The sequence below is a fragment of the Urocitellus parryii genome, chromosome 1, assembly GCF_045843805.1.
Source record: "Urocitellus parryii isolate mUroPar1 chromosome 1, mUroPar1.hap1, whole genome shotgun sequence".
NCBI classification, from domain to species: Eukaryota; Metazoa; Chordata; class Mammalia; order Rodentia; family Sciuridae; genus Urocitellus; species Urocitellus parryii.
The window spans coordinates 64824496-64844891 of NC_135531.1; the positions used below are offsets into that span (position 1 = coordinate 64824496).

General features: G+C 37.1%; 1 protein-coding gene across 1 annotated transcript in view; it reads right to left on the bottom strand.

Moving 5' to 3' along the window:
- The window catches only part of Acot12 (acyl-CoA thioesterase 12), a 45534-nt gene extending 26607 nt beyond the window's left edge, over nt 1-18927 (bottom strand). The window contains exons 1-4 of the mRNA XM_026394551.2: nt 18798-18927; nt 13778-13847; nt 10665-10725; nt 1263-1364 (exon numbers count right to left, since the gene is read on the bottom strand). Of these exons, the coding sequence (XP_026250336.2) occupies nt 1263-1364; nt 10665-10725; nt 13778-13847; nt 18798-18927 (363 nt within the window). The remainder of the gene's footprint in view (nt 1-1262; nt 1365-10664; nt 10726-13777; nt 13848-18797) is intronic.
- Between the last annotated feature and the right edge of the window lie 1469 nt (nt 18928-20396).

Here is a 20396-nt window from a genome sequence, read left to right on the forward strand (position 1 = left end):
AATTCAGTGAGGAGTCTGAGGCTAGAGGGAGTAAACAGTGTGGTTCTCCTCTGCCACATGAGGGAAGGCTGGCCATGTATACTCCTTCCTGTCACTTGCTGTCAGATATGCAAACTTGCCACCTGCCCCCATAATTTTCTAATTCCCAAGAGTTTAGAGATTTCATGAAAAACAGAAAGGTTGGAAAGATATGTCCCATTGTCTCAGATTTTCATGAACATGGGATGCCTGGAATCCCCATCAAAGTACAAATTCCGAGTTCTTAACACTGGTGATTCTACTCCCAGAAAGCTGCATTTGAAATAATATAACTAGCTGATGTGAACTTTAGTTTGAAAAGCAGCACCTAGGGCACTATGAATGTTCCTTGCAGCATGTTTAAATCAGGCCTAGAGTGGAAGATGTGCCCCAGGGGACAAAATCCTGTGGCAATATATGCCACCCAAGCATCATGGTAGCCCAGCTGGTGTGCACAGCTTCTGCCTTCTCTGTGGGATGCTGTGGAAACACTGCTTTGTCCCAGCTCCAAGCCAGAGGCAGTCTGAGGAAGAACTTGCATACTCTGCCAGAAGGAGACCCCTTGTCACTTCCAAGTGGAGCTAGGAGAAGTCACTGTGCCTAACCCCTGGAGCAATCCTTGGAGTGAAACATTTAAATCATAATTTGAATTATTACTTTTTAACAATGTTTAGACTACATGGGGTCCTTACCCTGAGCAGGAATGTCAAGAAATGATAGTGAGGAATTCTGAAGCAGCCCCTGGATGAACATGTGCATCAGGACAAAGTTTAAGGGTGCCTCAAAGCTTGTTTTCAAAGTTCAATAACTGAGCAACTTTGACGTTTTTCCTTCAAGTATAAATGATTAAACCATAATATCCAACCACTTGATACATTACTCCTGCTTTTAAAAAAAAAACTATTTTAACTCAATTTTCAATTTTCATCTAAACTAGTAGGAAATCTTTTAAAAGTGAGATGACTTTCAGGTCATTTTGTTTTCCTTCTTTCTCAAACTGGATTTCTCCAACTAGCTACATCTCCTGTTCTCTAAGATCCTAGGCCTGGAAAGATCTTATTACTTAAATCCTATGATGTTACCATAGAATCGTAACTTTATGGTAAACATTGATGAATTAAAAATCCTGGGAAATGTGTCTCCTGGTAAGAAGAAATGTCCTTTCCCCTGTAATAATTCTGATGCTTTCGTTACTATGTCCCTGATTTTACATGAAGAGATGCCTCTTTACGTAGGAAATTTACCTTTTCTTTTCCAACTGGTTTGGCTACAAATGTAGAGAAAGCCACACTAACAAGTTTCTCAATGTCCATCAATGTGTCCTGTACCATGACCTTGATACTGATCTAAAAGGAAAAGAAAAATAAACAAATTTTCAGTCATCCAGAGAGCAGATTTGATCACAGCATTCAAAATTCAGTTATGTACTTCGCCATTCTTAACTTTTTTTTAAATGAGACCAGCATTTTAATTTATTTTTAAGCAGTACTATTCTTTCAATGATGTTCTATAAAATTGGATAAATAACTTTTATCTGTCTACAGGAAATATATATTTGCCATGGAAAATTTATGAAATCTGATTACCCAGAGTAAAATTTCCAGTAATCCTATCACCTAGAGATAATCTATTAAACTTTAGATGAATTGTCTTCTAGTTTTTATATATTTTTATATGTATATGTGCATATAAAAACATACGTACATACAAACTAGTTTATATATATAAATACACACGAAATATGTACACATAAATATATATTATATATGAAATATATATTTTATAAAGCATACATAAAATGCATATATGTATATACACATTATAAAATATAATACTTTATTTATGGTTTTATACTACAATTTTTAAAATTTTGGCATTTTTTAATCCTATTATTAGTAAACAACTTTTGAAAACAAGCTATTAATGACTGCCCTGTAGCTCATCAAAAAGATGTATCACAACTATTTTTATTTATTTATTTATTTATTTTTATTGGTTGTTCAAAACATTACAAAGCTTATGACATATCATCTTTCATACATTTGATTCAAGTGGGTTATGAACTCCCATTTTTACCCCAAATACAAATTACAGAATCACATCGGTTACATATCCACGTTTTTACATACTGCCATATTAGTGACTGTTGTATTCTGCTACCTTTCCTATCCCCTACTATCCCCCTCCCCTCCCCTCCCATCTTCTCTCCCTACCCCATCTGCTGTTATTCGATTCTCTCCCTTGTTTTTTCTCCCCTTTCCCCTCACAATGTAATGTTGTGTAACAATGAGGGTCTCGTTCCATTTCCATGCAATTTCCCTTCTCTCTCCCTTTGCCTCCCACCACTAGTCTCTGTTTAATGTTAACCTTTTCCTCATGCTCTTCCTCCCTGCTCTGTTCTTAGTTGCTCTCCTTATATAAAAAAGACATTTGGCATTTGTTTTTTAGGGATTGGCTAGCTTCACTTAGCATAATCTGCTCTAATGCCATCCATTTCCCTGCAAATGCCATGATTTTGTCATTTTTTGGTGCTGCATAATACTCCATTGTGTATAAATGCCACATTTTTTTAATCCACTCATCTATTGAGGGGCTTCTAGGTTGGTTCCACAATCTAGCTATTGTGAATTGTGCTGCTATGAACATTAATGTGGCAGTATCCCTATAGTACGCTCTTTTAAGGTCTTCAGGGAATAGTCCGAGAAGGGCAATAGCTGGGACAAATGGTGGTTCCATTCCCAGCTTTCCCAGGAATCTCCATACTGCTTTCCAAATTGGCTGCACCAATTTGCAGTCCCACCAGCAGTGTACAAGTGTACCCTTTTCCCCACATCCTCTCCAGCACTTGTTGTTGTTTGACTTCATAATGGCTGCCAATCTTACTGGAGTGAGATGCTATCTTAGGGTGGTTTTGATTTGCATTTCTCTGACTGCTATAGATGGTGAGCATTTTTTCATGTACTTGTTGATTGATTGTATGTCCTCCTCTGAGAAGTGTCTGTTCAGGTCCTTGGCCCATTTGTTGATTGGGTTATTTGTTATCTTATTGTTTAATTTTTTTTTAAAGAGAGAGTGAGAGAGGAGAGAGAGAGAGAGAGAGAGAGAGAGAGAGAGAGAGAGAGAATTTTTAATATCTATTTTTTAGTTCTCGGCGGACACAACATCTTTGTTGGTATGTGGTGCTGAGGATCGAACCCGGGCCGCACGCATGCCAGGCGAGCGCGCTACCACTTGAGCCACATCCCCAGCCCATTATTGTCTAATTTTTTGAGTTCTTTGTATACTCTGGATATTAGGGCTCTATCTGAAGTGTGAGGAGTAAAAATTTGTTCCCAGGATGTAGGCTCCCTATTTACCTCTCTTATTGTTTCTCTTGCTGAGAAAAAACTTTTTAGTTTGAGTAAGTCCCATTTGTTGGTTCTTGTTATTAACTCTTGGGCTATGGGTGTCCTATTAAGGAATTTGGAGCCTGACCCCACAGTATGTAGATTGGAGCCAACTTTTTCTTCTATCAGATGCAGAGTCTCTGATTTGATATCAAGCTCCTTGATCCATTTTGAGTTAACTTTTGTGCATGGCAAGAGAAAGGAGTTCAGTTTCATTTTGTTGCATATGGATTTCCAGTTTCCCAGCACCATTTGTTGAAGATACTATCCTTCCTCCATTGCATGCTTTTAGCCCCTTTATCAAATATAAGAAAGTTGTAATTTTGTCAATTGGTCTCTGTGTCCTCTATTCTGTACCATTGGTCCACCCGCCTGTTTTGGTACCAGTACCATGCTGTTTTTGTTACTATTGCTCTGTAGTACAGTTTGAAATCTGGTACCACTATACCGCCAGATTCACACTTCCTGCTTAGAATTGCTTTTGTTATTCTGGGTCTTTTGTTTTTCCATATGAATTTCATGATTGCTTCTCAATAGATGCAGAAAAAGCATTCGACAAAGTACAGCATCCCTTTATGTTCAAAACACTAGAAAAACTAGGGATAATAGGAACTTACCTCAACATTGTAAAAGCTATATATGCTAAGCCTCAGGCTAGCATAATTCTAAATGGAGAAAAACTGAAGGCATTCCCTCTAAAATCTGGAACAAGACAGGGATGCCCTCTCTCACCACTTCTATTCAATTTAGTTCTTGAAATACTAGTCAGAGCAATTAGACAGACAAAAGAAATTAAAGGCATAAAAATAGGAAAAGAAGAACTTAAATTATCACTATTTGCAGATGATATGATACTATATCTAACAGACCCCAAAGGGTCTACACAGAAACTACTAGAGATAATAAATGAATTCAGCAAAGTGGCAGGATATAAAATCAACATGCATAAATCAAAGGCATTTCTGTATATCAGCAACAAAACTTCTGAAATGGAAATGAGGAAAACCACTCCATTCATAATATCCTCAAAAAAAAAATTAAAATACTTGGGAATCAACCTAAAAAAAGAGGTGAAAGATTTATATAATGAAAACTACAGAACCCTAAAGAGAGAGATAGAAGAAGATCTTAGAAGATGGAAAAATGTACCCTGTTCATGGATAGGCAGAACTAACATCATCAAAATGGTGATATTACCAAAAGTTCTCTATAGGTTTAATGCAATGCCAATCAAAATCCCAATGGCATTTCTTGTAGAAATAGATAAAGTAATCATGAAATTCATATCACAACTATTTTTACACTTTATCCTCTACAGTTTTATGAATAAGATAGCATGGGCAGATGGTATCATGATATGTTCAGTTTGGTTTCCTTGTTTTCTTTTTTTGTACTAAAAATTGAACCCAGGGATGCTTAACTACTGAGCCATATCCATATATATATATAATTTAAATTTTGAGTCAGAGTCTCTCTAAGTTGCTTAGGGACTCCCTAAGTTGCTGAGGCTGACTTTGAACTTGCAATCCTCCTGCCTCAGTCTCCTGAGCTGCTGGGATTACAGGCTGTGCCACTGCACCAGACTCCCTGTTTCCTTTTTAGGAACAGTGGCTGAGATAGTATGTGGAGACACCGCAGTGGGCTGTCCCTCTGTGTGAAGAGGTCTGAGGCTGGCATTCTCTAGGACTGTGGAGTTTGTCTTTAGATTGGGGCTAATATGCACTTTCCTCCATATTTCAATCAAATAAATGATCCAATCTTCTTGGAATAATGGACAATCTCAGGTATCTTAGTTCAGCACTGTATAATCAATGAAAAAGAACATCTATTTCTACATCTTGACCAGGTACATCATGTACAAAAAATTAATAATCTGTAATTCATCTTGAGTCACTTAACTTAAAAATGCAATTTTGTATTTGCACAGTAAATCCTAAATTAACTAGAAGTTGATCAACTACTTTTAAACCATTTATTCCCAATTCCCACAAACCCTTGTCTTATGTAGCCTTCCACTTTAGAGAAACAGGCAAATGAAAAATAAAATACCAACAGTAAAATCATCAAAAATTTGTAGATTTAAAACAAGTTCAGAGCACTATCTCTTACTAGAATAGTTGAATGAGGGGCTGGGGTTGTGGCTCAGTGGTAGAGCACTTGCCTAGCATGTGTGAGGCACTGAGTTTGATGTTCAGCACCACATAAAATACATAAGTAAAATAAAGGCACTGTGTTCATCTATAACTAAATATGTGTGTGTGTGTGTGTGTGTGTGTGTGTGTGCGTGTGTGTGTGTGTTAGTACCAGAGAGGATAGAGCTACAGAAGGAAGGAATTCTTAACTATTCACATGAATCCCGTGAGTCTTTGGGTTGATACCAATCTGAGCATGCATGGGGGAAACCTCAGAAGGCCAGACAAAAACAGGTTCTGTGGAACAAACTACTGGGGAGCTGTGACATGAACAATCTCAGAGCCCACATAGCTGGGAATCTTTGAGTTCTCCCCCGAGACCTTACTGAACCCAGAAGAATCCATAGAGACCACCAAAGATCCCAACTTAAAAGATGGACTAAATTAGCCCACTGTCTTCCAGCAAAGCGATCTTTAAAGTCTCAAACTAATCTTCAAGTAACCAACATCATCCTGCTATTTAAAGTCTGACACTTGGGGTTGGGGTTATAGCTCAAAGGTAGAGTGCTTGCCTCGCCCATGTGAGGCACTGGGTTCAATCCTCAGCACCACATAAAAAATATTTAAAATAAATAAAGATACTGTGTCCATCTTTAATTTTTTTTAAAAAATTCTGACTCTATTTTTAAAAAAAGAAATATAACAAAAGTATCACAACACAATATAAATTTCACAGTGTTCAGCATCTAATAAATGAGTAGACACAAGAAAACTAGAATATGCAAATTAATAAAAATAGAACAACAAATGACAGAAATGATGGAATTAACAAAAAAGGATGTTGAACGAAATTATATCTATGTACCATGAACTCAAGGATGTAGAGAAAGAATTAACATTTTCTTGGAAGATGAGATAGTAAATATTTTAAGGCATGTAGGAACCTATACTCTTTTCACAATGACTCAACTTTGTCAATATAGTGTGGTAGCAGCAGAGACAATGGGTATGTGTTATGGTTTGGATACAAAGTGCCCCCAAGAGACTCAAGTGTTGAAGGATTGGTTCCCCCAATGAAGCCATGTTCAGAAGTGGGATCTCTCTCTCCCCCCCACCCCAGCTGCCATGAGCTGAACAGCTTTCCCATGTCAAGCCCTCTCATCATGATATTCTGCCTTACCTAAGGCCCAAAGCAATGGCATGAGCAGACCATGTACTGAAACCTCTGAAACTATGAGCCCAAATAAATATTTTCTCATCTTAAGTTATCTATGTGAGGTATTTTGTCACTGCAATGAAAAGCTGATTAACACAGTATGACTGTGTTATCATAAAACCTTATTTATAAAACAGGTCCACAGCCTATAACTTGCTGACTGCTAATGGTGAGGAAAGTATTAGCATAATGAAGACAGAAAGTGGACAAAATAAAAATGATCAAATAACACTTTCTGAGATTAAGAAACATAACATATTAAATTTAAAAAATATACCAGATAAGATTCACATTAGATTAGATATGGCAGAAATATAGATTAGTGAAGTTGAAGATAACAAAAGAAGTTTAAACAAGATACATTATGGAAAGAAAAGACCGGGGAAAACAATAATAGGGTATCAGTGAGACACTTATCAAGCTGTCTAAAATTCTTCAGTTCAAAAGTAAAAAGAACATGGGATAGAAAATGTTTGGAAATACAAAAACTGAGAAAAATTCCAAACTTGTTAGTATAAATCCAAACATTCAGTAGCTTAAAAATACCCAAGCAGAATTAATGTGAAGAAAATAATAAGTAAAATATAATTGCTAAAAAAAACAGTGACAAGAAAATATGAAAACAACGCAAGAATAAAAGATGTACCATGTAAAAGGTGCAAAGATAAGAATAACAACAGACCTCTCAGAGAACCATGCATGTGCCCAAAGTTAATGAAGAGACCCTTTAAAGTCCTGCAAGGGGGTGGAACACTGTCAAGCCAGAATTCTACACCTAGTGAAAATATTGTTCAAACACGAAGGTGAAACAATAAATTTGCACACAGATGAACACCGGAAAAAATTAATCACCAGCAGCTTCGTGCTAAAAGAAATATTAAAGGAAAGTGATATCAGAGGAAAGTTTGGAGATGCCCAAAGAAATGACAAGTACCCCCGAATGGAAAATATGTGGAAAGGTATAAAATATATCTTTAATCTCTTTAGAAGAGAACTGACTCTATATAAAAAATAATAACAATGCATTGTGGGGTTTATAACAAGCAGAAGTAAAAGTTGTATGATGACAATAGCAGAAAGGCTAGGACACAAGAAGGGAAGCATACTGTTGGAAAATTATTATGCTCTCCTTAAAAGGATGTAATATTATTTGAAGGTAGAGTCAGATAAGTTAAGGTATGCAAATTGTTAATCCTAGAACAAACACTAAAAATAATAAAGCAAATATATATGGTTAAAAGATCAACAATGAAGATAAAATGGATTACTAAAAATTATCCACTATAAAAATTGCAGAAAAATATAGGGGAAATGGAAAAAAAGAACAGATAAAACAAATGGAAAACAAACAGCCAGGTGACAGATTTCAACCTACTGTATCAATAGTCATGTTAAATCAAATGAAAATAGTTAAAACATGCCACGTAGAGGCAGAGATGGTTAGGCTGTATGAAAAGTAGCAAGCAAATCTAAGTCGTAATGGCTAAATCAATATGAGACAAGGCAGATTTATAAACAAAAACCAAAGGTGAAATAGGTCATTTTATAACGATGGAAGGACCAAGTCATCAAGCGGATTTAACAATTTCAAACATGTTTGCATCTAATAACGGAGCTTCAAACTCCAGAAAGCAAACACTGATAGAACTGAAAGGAAAAATACACAGGTTCACAATTATAGTTGGGTATCTTATCCCTTTTTTTAGTACCTAATGGAGCAGGTGAGCTAAATAAATAAATAAATAAATAAATAAATAAAAATAAGAGGAAATAGCCTAACTGACATCTGTAGAATACTTTGCCCACCATAAGCAAAGTACACTTTTTTTCAAGTACATTCCTCACCAAGTCCATATTCTGTGTCATAAAACTAGTCTCAATAAATTTAAAATAACCAAAATTATACATGTGTTCTTTTTCTACGAAGGAATTAAATCAGAAATCAAGAACAGAAAGTTGTCTTGAAAATCATCACCATAAATGTGGAAATCAAACAACACACATCTATACAACTCAGAGAACAAGAAAAAAATTCACAAGGGAAATGAGAACATATTTTGATTCAGGGAAAGCAATATTTTCTGAAAAAAAATTAATGGCTTGAAATGCCTGTATTAGTAAATAATAAAAGTTTAGTCCGTGTTCTAGGCTTTTAACCTAAGATACTAGAGAAGGAAAGGCAAATGAAGCCCAAAGCAAATAGAAAGGTGGGAATAGTAGAAATAATAATAACAAAAAAATAAATACCAAATAAATAAATAAATACATAAATACAAATAATAAATAAAGAAATGTGTGAGGCCCTGGGTTTAGCTCTCAGCACCACATAGAAATAAATAAATGAAATAAACAAACAAACAAAAAAAAAACCCAAACCATTTACAACTAAAAATTTTTTGAAACAAATAAACAATTTTTAAAATATTCTTAGGGACCAAAAAATATCCCTACCCTTACACAATGCTCTCTTATTGCACATGGTTTGTTACTATCTGGTGAGATTTTCATCGCAAATACTGAAATTTTTTTTTCTTAAATTCTATTCAAACTTCCTTTGAAAATTCTAGCCTGTCTCAGGGAATAGGAGGAAAAAAAGAAGAAAAGAAACCTTTATCCGTGTTTGAGCTGACTATAAAGGACAGTCCATGTCCCTCAGGAGAAAGGCCAAATCCAGGGACTACTAAGGGGAAAAGGTCAAAGGTCCCACCCGGGGGAAGTCAGGGTCTGGAAGCACCAATTGCTCCTGACAGAGCCCCCACTGGTTCCACGAGAGCTGTCTTCAAGGGCTTCGTATTCTGTGAATGTGGACACAGGTGGAAAGTGATTACATCAGAGTAAAGCCGCCACTCTAGGCACAGTTTTTGCCAACATCACTCTGTTATAGGTTGAAATGTTCCTTCATTCCTACGTTGAAACCCTAACTTCCAGCACCTCCAAATGTAAATAGGGTCATTGCAGATGAAATTAGCTAAAATGTGATCATAGCAGACTAGGATTGGGTCCTAATTCAGTATGACTGCTGTCCCATAAAGAGGAGATTTGGAAACACACACACACACACACACACACACACACACTGAAACAGGGAGGACACACGTGAAGATGAAGACAATGTTTCCACAAGCCAAGGAACACTGAAGAGTGTCACAAACCCACTAGGAGAGAGGCAGGGACAGATTCACCCTCACAGCCCTCAGAAGGAACCAATCTTCTTGATGCCTTGACTGAGTTCTTCCAACCTTTGGAACTGCAAGAAGACAAATTTCTGTTGGTTCAGTCACCCATTGGTGGTGACAAGTTCTTACATGCCATTAGTACCCAGGATCAAAGGGACTGACTGTAACTGACTGCCACCAGCCAACCTAGAAGCTGAATCCAGCAACTCCCTTCCTGCTAATTTAACCTGGACAGTGACTTCAGGAAATTCTAGAATGTTGTTGTCTCAACTGTGATAAGGAAAGGAAAACCAAGTGGGTGTAGAAGAAAAGGCATATCAATTTACCTTCTTATCTTCTGAATCTGAGATATTGGACCTTTCAAAAACTAGTTAATCATGGGGTTAGCTTCCATTGGGGAGTAAGGAGACAGAGATGCAGAGTTTTAGTAACAGTAGAGAAATAATAATTAAGAAAGAAAACCCATATCTTGCAAAAGAGCAAAACAGTGCCCTTCAACCTTGTTATGTTTACTTTCTGTGTACCTTTCTATGTAAAAACAGTGAATTACATCATATTGAATTTTAGTGACTGGGCTGACTTATTATTTACCTGGAGTCTGACTGCAGATTTAAGAGCCTTCTTAACCTCAGAATCTCATTACCTGCAGATACTATTCTAGGCCTCCTCCTCAGCCCTCTGTAAACAACGAAGAGATGAGCACCAGTAGGCAAAAGTAAAGAAAGTGCATGCTTACCTCCATGCTTGTGCTGAATGCTCTAGTAACTTTTGCTTTGATGGTTATAACTTGTCCAACTCTAGCAAAAAAAAAATTTTTTTTCAGTAATCTAAACACATATTATTTCAGATTTAAAGACTCACTTAAATCTTTCATGTGCCATAAAGTATTTCCACCTTAGCTTGCTGTTAATGTTCACATGAAACATTCAGGTTCATGATAACAGGAAAAACAGGGCAAATGCTGATCATCATAAACCACACTCAGGTTAACTGACTCCCTCTATTCAAACAGAAAAAGGGCTTTGCAAAGGTAGAATGCAAGATGACTTCAAATTTGCAACAGATACTTGGACTTTTTAGAAGCTCTTTCAAGCTACTATACAAGTTAAGACAAATACACAGGCAAACTTATACAACTTATATTTATTTTAAAATGTTAATAACTAAATGGATGAACGGACTACAAATAAGCAAGCAAGTCCACTAGTTAATTTTGATAGATTTACATGTGTCCTCTTTGCTACTAGAAGAGCCGTTCATTCCCTGCTACTACTAAAACTCTGATCATGTAATTTGAAGTTGTTTCAAAACTCTTGTATTCAGGCCCTCTGTCACTTCTGATCCCTTCACCCTAGCAGAAGTTAAGAATCTGTCCAATATGAGCACCCTTGATTTTTCTCCCTTAAGTGCAAAATTGAACTATATTCTCAGTGTCTTCAGAGACTCCGAGACTCTTCTACTTCAGAGGAAGGAGAAGGTTTCCTCATGATCTGATCTCTTGTCTTACCTGTGCTCTTGATCTTTCCCTGCTCTGTCATTTCTACTCTCTTTTGAACCTTCCATCTCTACCCTTTTCTCTTTTTTACTCTTTGAAAATGTTTAAGGCTTCTCCTATTTAAAACCTTTCTTTAAAACCTATTTATTTTGATATTTTTTTTTCTCTTCTGCAGATGAAACTCTCCTAAAAGAATCATTGATGTTTTCTACCTCACACATTTAATGACTGTTTACTGAGGACTAGCCCTGGTGTTCAGCTAAGGTGTTAGATACAGTGATGGGCAAGACTGGGTTATTGGCTTCAAGGAGACTAGTGTTTCTTCCAGACACAGATGTGTAAACAGACAAAGTTCAAAAGATTACAAAAGACTGATCAATAAATCATTAACAATAAAAGCCCTTGTCATTAATTAAACAAAGTACTGTTTCTAGTGTGGCCATTGTAGTAACTATGACTGTCCTTTATTAGTACTATGTGTAAATCAGGCACTAAGCTGAATGCTTTGTATAATATCTGATATGTCACTCACTGGCAAGGACCCTGTGAGGGAAGTAGTACTGTTCCCATTTCATTCCCATCAGAAAATGGGCTTACAAGGCAATGGAGTCAGCAAAAGGCAGAGCCAGAGTTCAAACCCTGGTTTTATCTGACTTCAAAGGCTTGAACTATTCTTTACCAAGGCCCGACTTAGGCTCTTGGTAAAGAATAGTTATTAATTCCATTTTAACAGAATTAATTTAATCACCTCTAGAGAGGCTTGTGAAGATATATTAAGGACTATCTCCAAAGTGAATCAGTTGGGTTTGCCTAGAAGAGTGACCACATCTGATTAATGCCTTTGTGTAAACATTGCTTCTCTACGTAGTGTACCTGTCATAATCTGTAGCATTTCAATCAGAAAGACTGGAAGTAAAGGAAGGAACTTAACATAGACATGCAGATGTATATTTAAGTAATTAATAACTATGTGGGAAATCTGAAAAAATCTATGCTTTTATCACAATTTTACTAGTCCTTTGCCCACATAATAATCCTCACAGAGAAGAATTTGTCAATGTCTAATAAAATGAAATGTACCTTTACCCTTTGACTCAGTAATCCTCTTTTTAGGACTCTATCCCCAAAATACACTGTAAAATCATGGACATATGCCTGCACAAAACGACATTTTGAAATATTTGTAATAGCAAAAACTGGAAACAATTTTAAAATTTATCAGTAGGGACCAGAGGAAAAAAATAGGGCGTCTACACAATGAACTACCATGTAGCTAATTACAAGGAATTCTGAATATTTCTGTACATTGCTACAGAGTGTTTTTCTATATATAATATTAAGACAAAAAGGTGGAGAAAAGTATATACAATGTGTTAGAATTTGTTTTTAAAAGGACATGAATATATGTAAATACTTGTTTACATTTAAAAATTTTTTAAAAGTCAGAAAGTAATTAAAATGGCTATTTATAGAAAGAGAAAGGTGCTTGGAAAGAAGCTAGATAAGAGCTTAATTTCCCAGAACCAAATGTATCTGGTTTCGAATTAAATTATGAATTAAAATAAAAAATTAATTCCAAAAATAAAAAACAATTGAACTTGTCTACATGTGAAGTTGGCAATTTAACCATGTAGGAGAGAATTATTTCAAGTGGCTTCAAAATACAGTGATTGTTGTTATATTACTATGTCTTTCAAAAGTGTACTGATCTTTTAGAAATATATACTGATAATTATAGATAATGACTGGAGTTTGCTTCAGAATAACCCAGTCATGTAGGGAAACATAGAAGGGTACAAGAGTGTGCAAGATTTGATTATTGATGTAGTTAGGAGATAAGTCCTTGGGATACACTATACAATTTTCTCTAATTTTACATATGTTTGAATTATTTGTTTACTTGAAATTTTCTGCATAATGAGTTGGTAAAGCATATTAAGCACTCGCACACATAAAATGTTTTTCATATTTTACTGTCTCTATTCAGATGAATTAGTGTTTAGCCAACCTAATGACGAAATTCACCATTGTAGAGACACTTACCATCATTAATTATTCTATAAGTAGAGAAAGGAGCCATTAAGAGTCAGGTGCCAGATAGCTTGCTATGTATGACTCCACGATGCATCTCATGCTGAGAGTTGCTTCTCAACAAAATCGTGAATGGGATTTTACACCTACAGTGTTGACTAAAGGTAGGCCCGATGATTGTGTCTTTTACTCACTTAGATTGAGTAAAATGTCATTTGTTTTATTAATAGGATCATGGACCCCAAACAAATAAGGTGCCACAAATATATGTCACAACCAACATAATAAACCTGGGAGAAAAGTGAAAGAGTAATATCACTTACTTAACTGTTTCCTCAAATTGAATGTCATCCACTGAGGCTGTGACACAGGAAACTCCGGCATGTTTTTCAGCTTCAAAAAAAAAAAAAAAATAGGTAAACGTGTTTGTTAGTAATAGTTATGTTTGGATATTTCAATTCATCTTAAGAGAAAAGGAATTAAATTTCAGTAGATTTATTTAATTTACCCATTCACTCATTCAGTAGAACACCACTGTGCCCACACTTTCTGGATGATGTCAGTTATGAGAGTTTCTGTGTTCTTTAAGTTATGCTTTTATTGCATGGCAATTACTATACTTTCTCCTAATTTTTTCCCCAGTTCTGGGGACTGAATTCAGTGTTTCAGGCATGCTATGTAAGCATTCTCAGCCATACCCCCAGACTTTCTTATTTTATTTTGAGACTGGGTTTCACTACATTGCCCAGGATGGCTTTGAACTTGCAATCCTCCTGCCTCAACCTGCTGAGTAGCTGGAATTATAGCCATGCCATTGTGCCTGGCTACTTTCTCCTAAATTTTAACTTACTTGAGCTTTGCTTTAAATTTCAATACCAATATTCAGAAAATCTGGCAATTATAGATAACATTTTTTAGGAAGTTGTCACTGACTTTATTTTGTCAGGAAATATGCTTCTTTTGCTTTTAAAACAACACACCAAAGTTATTTCTATTGCAGTTGAAAGTATTTAAATCACTTTAACCACTATAAGTGTGGGAGACCCTGACATCATCTTCTAAATCACAGATGCACCAGAAACAGATGGTGCATGGATGGGAACAAGGAGGTATTTAGTCAATATTTATTATTTTTACCAACTTCACACCAAATTCACTCTGCATTAATTATGTTGGAGGGGAGAGTATTGAGCAGGGTGAAGAGTTTATCAGCTCCTCAACTTAATGTTCCATATCAGCACTTAATTTATTCAGAATATTTTTGGATCGTTGGTTTTGCTTTATATGAAAATACAATAATTTATATTATTTGGAAAATAAAATTTTTTTCCTAAAATATTCTTAGTTGCAGATGGACACAATACCTTTATTTTATTTATTTATTTTTTATATGGTGCTGAGAATCTAACCCAATGCCTCACAAATGCAAGGCAAGTGCTCTATCACTGAGCTACAACCCTAGTCCCCCATAGGTGTCCTTTTACAGTTTTTCAGATAACTACTGAACACTTTCAAATATACGTTGTAAAACACTGACTAAAAAGTATCCCAAAACATTCATTTCAGTTGACTAACATAAGAAAATGGGATATTGATGTAATTAAACTACCCGTATTAATAAATTTTTATTAATTGAGTTGCCAATTTTGAATGATTTAAATGACAACTAAAATGCAGTAACCAATAAAATATTAATTTTTATTATGTCTATTAGAATCTACAGTTTGTCACAGCACTATACTAGATCAAGAAGAAACATAAACAGAGAAACAGCTAACATTTACTAAGTACTGAGCTAAGTATTTACACTTGTCAATCACAAGTCTGGTTCTGTTTTATAAATTAGGACATTTAGGCTTAAAAGATTAAACATGTTGTTCTAAATAGTGATTTTTTGACTACAACAGTAATAGAAACTCTCAGAAAAGAGTAGGGTAGACCAAACAGAGAATGCTACTAAAGAACTTGGCTGAAAATGGGCCTCAATAGCCACAGTTTATGCTACAGATTTTTAAGAACCATAAAATAATAAGAAAGAATAAAAAATATGGAGGACCAACATTGGGTCCACAAATTTTGCTTGTGACCAGCTTATTCTGGTTCTGAAACAGTAGCTTTAAAATTCATTTCAGTAGTCACATCATGCACTCAGTTGCCTTGGAAACAGGCACCATTATTACTAGCAACTTCAAGGATTTTAATACTCATTTCTTTTTCTTACATGCAGATTAACTTCATATTCATGTTCCCATTATTATGTTATTATAACCAAAACTCAAATCCTGTTAAAAACTGTTAAGACAGAAACCAAACAGATTAGCAAACAAAGCAAACAAATAGATTGGCTTCAAATATATAGCTGAGTTTTGCAGGTGGTTAAGACAAGAGGTATTAGAAACTCTGTTAACACTAAGAAAAGCAGAGTTTCTTAATCATCTGAGTTTTGCTGTCATCATCTGTAAAATAAGGGCCCTGAAACACATGATGTTTAAAGCCACTTCCAACTCTAATATTTTATCTTCACATATATTGTTTTAAAATGTCTATTTTCTAAGTCTCAGGTTTCACATATAAACTCTGGATTCCTCTTGGACTTGAGAACTCAAGTTGTAGGACCATCCAGATAACCAGAAGGCTTTTAGTGAGCACTAAGTAGTGGAGAACTAGCTTAGTTTATGTGACAATTGGCCAGCCCAAAAATAAAGACGTGAACAAACAAATAGACTAAATAGTTAGATTGTGCTAAGTGTTATGAAGGAAGTTGGACAGGGCGTTGTAAGTAAAGTGATGAATGGGTACAGAAGTAAACAGGTGAGCAGGAAAGTCTTCTCTGAGGAAATGACATTTAAGCTGAGATGTAATGCATGGAAAGGTCCAAGAATAGAGAGTAAATGCAAAGATAAAAGCATGAAATTATGGCATTTGCCAGTAAATGGATGGAGCTGGAGAATATTATGCTAAGTGAAATAAGCCAATCCCAAAGGCCAAATGTTTTCTCTGATATACAGATACTAACTCACAATGGGTGGGGGTGGCTAGGGAAGAATAGAGATGCTTTGTATTAACAGAGGGGAATGAAGGGAGGGGAGGGGGTATGGGGATATGAAGGATAGTAGAATGAATCAGACATTATTACCCTATATGCATATATGATTAGATGACTGGTGTAACTCTACATTGTGTACAACAAGAGAATGAGGAGTTATACTCCATTTATGTATGATGTATCAAAATGCATTATTTTGTCATATAAAACTAATCAGGACAATTAAAAAATTATTTTAAAAAAGAGAAGAGCAAATGCAAAGTCCTAAGAAAAGAAAAGGTGAGTATGTCCTGGGAAATGTGGAAGCCTAGTATTGCTGGATCCTATGAACTAGGAGGAGATTGGTACCAAACAAATGGGAGACAGGAACTATACCCGTGGCCCCAGTCCATGATATAAGGTTTGTCTGAGCAGCATAATGTTATACTTTTTCTTGGTGTTAATGTACTTTGGTGGGGGATCCTACAGATTACCAGGTAACCACCACTCTCTCCCTGAAGTCCTAAGCTGGACTCAGACTCATCTTACATTTATGGTTACTTGGCTGGCTCCAATGTGAATTTCCAACTTCAGCTAGCATCTATAAAGAACGACAAACGGTTTGGGTTTCACCTCAAGTGTGATGAGAGGACACTGAAAGGTTCTAAGCTGGGGAGTGGTAGGATGTGATCCCTACACCTAAAGTCCACTCTAACCTCTGTACAGAGAATAGGTCTCAGGGAGGTCAGATGGAGAAAGGGAAGCCAAAGGAAGTTTTACAGGAGTGCCGGCTTTTTGGTACTAAAGATTGTGTTCATCAGGAATGGGGCTGTGGCTCAGCTGTAGAGTGTTCGCCTAGCATGTGCAAGGCGCTGGGTTTGATTCTCAGTACCTCATAAAAAATAAATGAATAAGTAAAATAAAGGTATTGTGTCCAACTAAAACTAAAACAAAAATTTAAAAAAAATTGTGTTTATCACTGATCTGAAGATGGGAGAAGTCAGCAGGCAGAGAAGACCAACTTCTCAAAAAATACTGCCTCACCCAGCCTTTCCATTAGAACATCATTTACATTATAACCTGCTATTTTTGAAAATGGAGTCTTTTTCCCTAGACATAAATATTAGGCAGGTTCTCAGTGGTCTGGAAGAGATTCAGCGGTCAAAACTATTTTCATGGGGCTGGGGTTGTAGTTCAGCAGTAGAGCACTCACCTAGCATGCTTAAGGCCCTGGTTCAATCCTTAGAACCACATAAAAATAAATAAATAAAATAAAGGTATTGTGACCACCTACAACTAAAAACTCTTTTCATAATAATACTAAGAGGTTTTACTTTGTCTGCTTGAGTTAAGACCAAATACCATATACTGGGTGTCTTAAACAATAGAAATTTCTCATAGGTCTGTAGGCTGTGAAGTCTAAGCTTGCCACTTAGGTCCTAGAGGGGCTCTCCTCCTGGCTTGCAGATATCTGCCTTCTTGCTGTGGTCTCACATGTCAGAGACCAAGCTATCCATTTCTAAGCCTATATGAACATTAAACCTATGGGATCAGGACTCCACTCATATGACCTTATTTAACCTTAATTACTTTTTATGCAAATACAGCCACACTGGGGGTTAGAGCTTCAACACATTAATTTTGGGGAAGGGGAAGGGCACCATTCAGTCCACAGTAGATGTATTGCCATCCTCATTCTCTCAGAAGAATCCAGCAGAGTCTTCCAGTGACTACATAATAATGTGTTAGCAACAAATTGAACAGCAGAAAGAAATCTGATAAGTGAGCAGTCCTCTACTAAACCAAACATTAAAACAATTTGCAAAAGTGCAAACTATTACCACTCTTTTAAGTACAGTTTTGGTACTGTTGAACGTAATGAAGTTTTCTTTTTAAATGAATTAAATCTGTTGCATTTTCTGTAAGGTAAATATGGATAGAAGTAACCTATTACACGCACATTTCTCACTCATTCCTTCATGGGATGAAGGAACCCTAAATCCAAAGCGTCTAGGTCATTGTCAGGTGAACTATCTTAGTCATCACTACCCCTGACTGCACAGGTCTCACAGCTCGGTAAAGTTGGATCCTTCCCTTCCTTCTTCTCAGGCTGTTCCCTGGCTCCCACATCTCGGGCCAACCTGCATCCCCACAAGCCAACGCAACCCATGGCCAGCTCTCCACTCCACTGCACTCTGGATCCCGCACCACCACCGTCCCTCGCCACCCTTGGCCTCCAGTGCATCGCGGCGCACAGACGTCCAGGAGCCCGCCCGGCAGCCGCCGGCTCCCCTCGGCCGCCCGGCCCCGGCGCCTACCGGCCAGGCAGGCGGTGGTGTCAATCCACTTGAGCAGCTGCCCGGCGCTCAGCTCCCCGCGGGCGTTGGCGTGCGCCGGCTGGATGGCCTGGCTCATGCGCACCTCGCCCGGCGCCGCCAGCCGCTCCATGTCCAGGCCGAGAGAGGGGAGCCCCCGGCCCGGGGCGCCTGGCCTGGAGGTGTCCGCCCGCCGGGCCCGTCCCCGTTCCAAAGGGCGCCGCCCGCCCTGGTGGCGAACCCACTCCCACTCCCCCGCAGCCAGGTGCTTCGGGAGGTGAGAGTTCAGGTGCTGGCAGCCCGGAGGGCGAAGGAGCACGCTCTTCTGCCTAGGAAGAAGCCGGGGAACCGTCGGATCTCTCCGGAGAGAAAAGTGCTTCTCTCTCTGAGAACCGTGCGTAGAATTTAGTGAGAGAGCGCGGGGAAGTGGGCACCTACCTGGCTAAAGGAGTATAGGTATTTACTAAGCAAATAAATACAGTGATCGTCTGTCTGCAGAACTTGACAGGCGAGGAGGCAATAAATAGTGATTAAATCCTCTCCAGAGAATGGCTAAAGCAAACTGATTTAAGAGTGCTTCACTTTCGTTATTTGTTTGGTTGGGTTTTGCTTGCTGCTTGCCAGGCCACATAGGCACTCACTGTTTAAGTCCTAGTTCAAAATCCACCTTCTGACTCTTAGGATATTATAGTGGATCCAAAGATCATTTGTTAGGAAATGGTTTCCTCTGCTAAACAAACCGAGTCAAAGGGGCGGGGGCTCAGGGAGGCTGAGGCTTGGAGGTGGATCAGAGTCACTTAAAAAGAAAAGGTTTGTTTTGGGTTTCATCTAGAGTTTAAAACTGGAGACTTCCCATCTTGTTAGGAATAGTCCCCACGCTTCCCAAAAAGAATCTGAATCTTTTTTTTTTTTTTTTTTTTAAACCGGGGGATAAACCCCAGATGAGAGTTTTTCATGCTCAGCAACGAAAGTTGTTACACTTAGTAGAGCTGCAATCACTGATGTTACAGAGCGGTTCTCACAAGAGAAACCATGACCTCAGAAAACCTCCAGCATATACTAGATCTATGGATGTTTCATTGTTAGGGCAGGCTGTTATGGGGAGCATATTTAGTGATGAAGAAATGGATGTTTGGAGAAGGAGGCAAAGGGTCTGACATGCGGCTAAGGGGGTAGGACCACCTGACTTCCTAGGGAGTTTACCAAGAAATCTAATGGCCTTTAATGACTAGGTGGTGCTTTTTCATCCTCATATCTCTAGGCTGCCAAGCCCCAGCATGGAAAGAGCGAAATGAAGATTCTGATAATTGCACTTCATATATGTGTGTGTGTGTGTGTATATATATATATATATATATATATATATATATATATATATATATATATATATATATACATACATATATATATATATAATTCAATATATATAATTCAATATATATATAAAATTCAATATATATATAATTTATATGTATATAAATTCATATATATATGAATGAGAGAAAATAAAGAAACATTGACTCAATAGTTTTAGAATTTTCCTAGCCCTTATAAGCATAAATAAAAATGTGATGCATTCCATTAGGTAAGTATAAAGCTTGG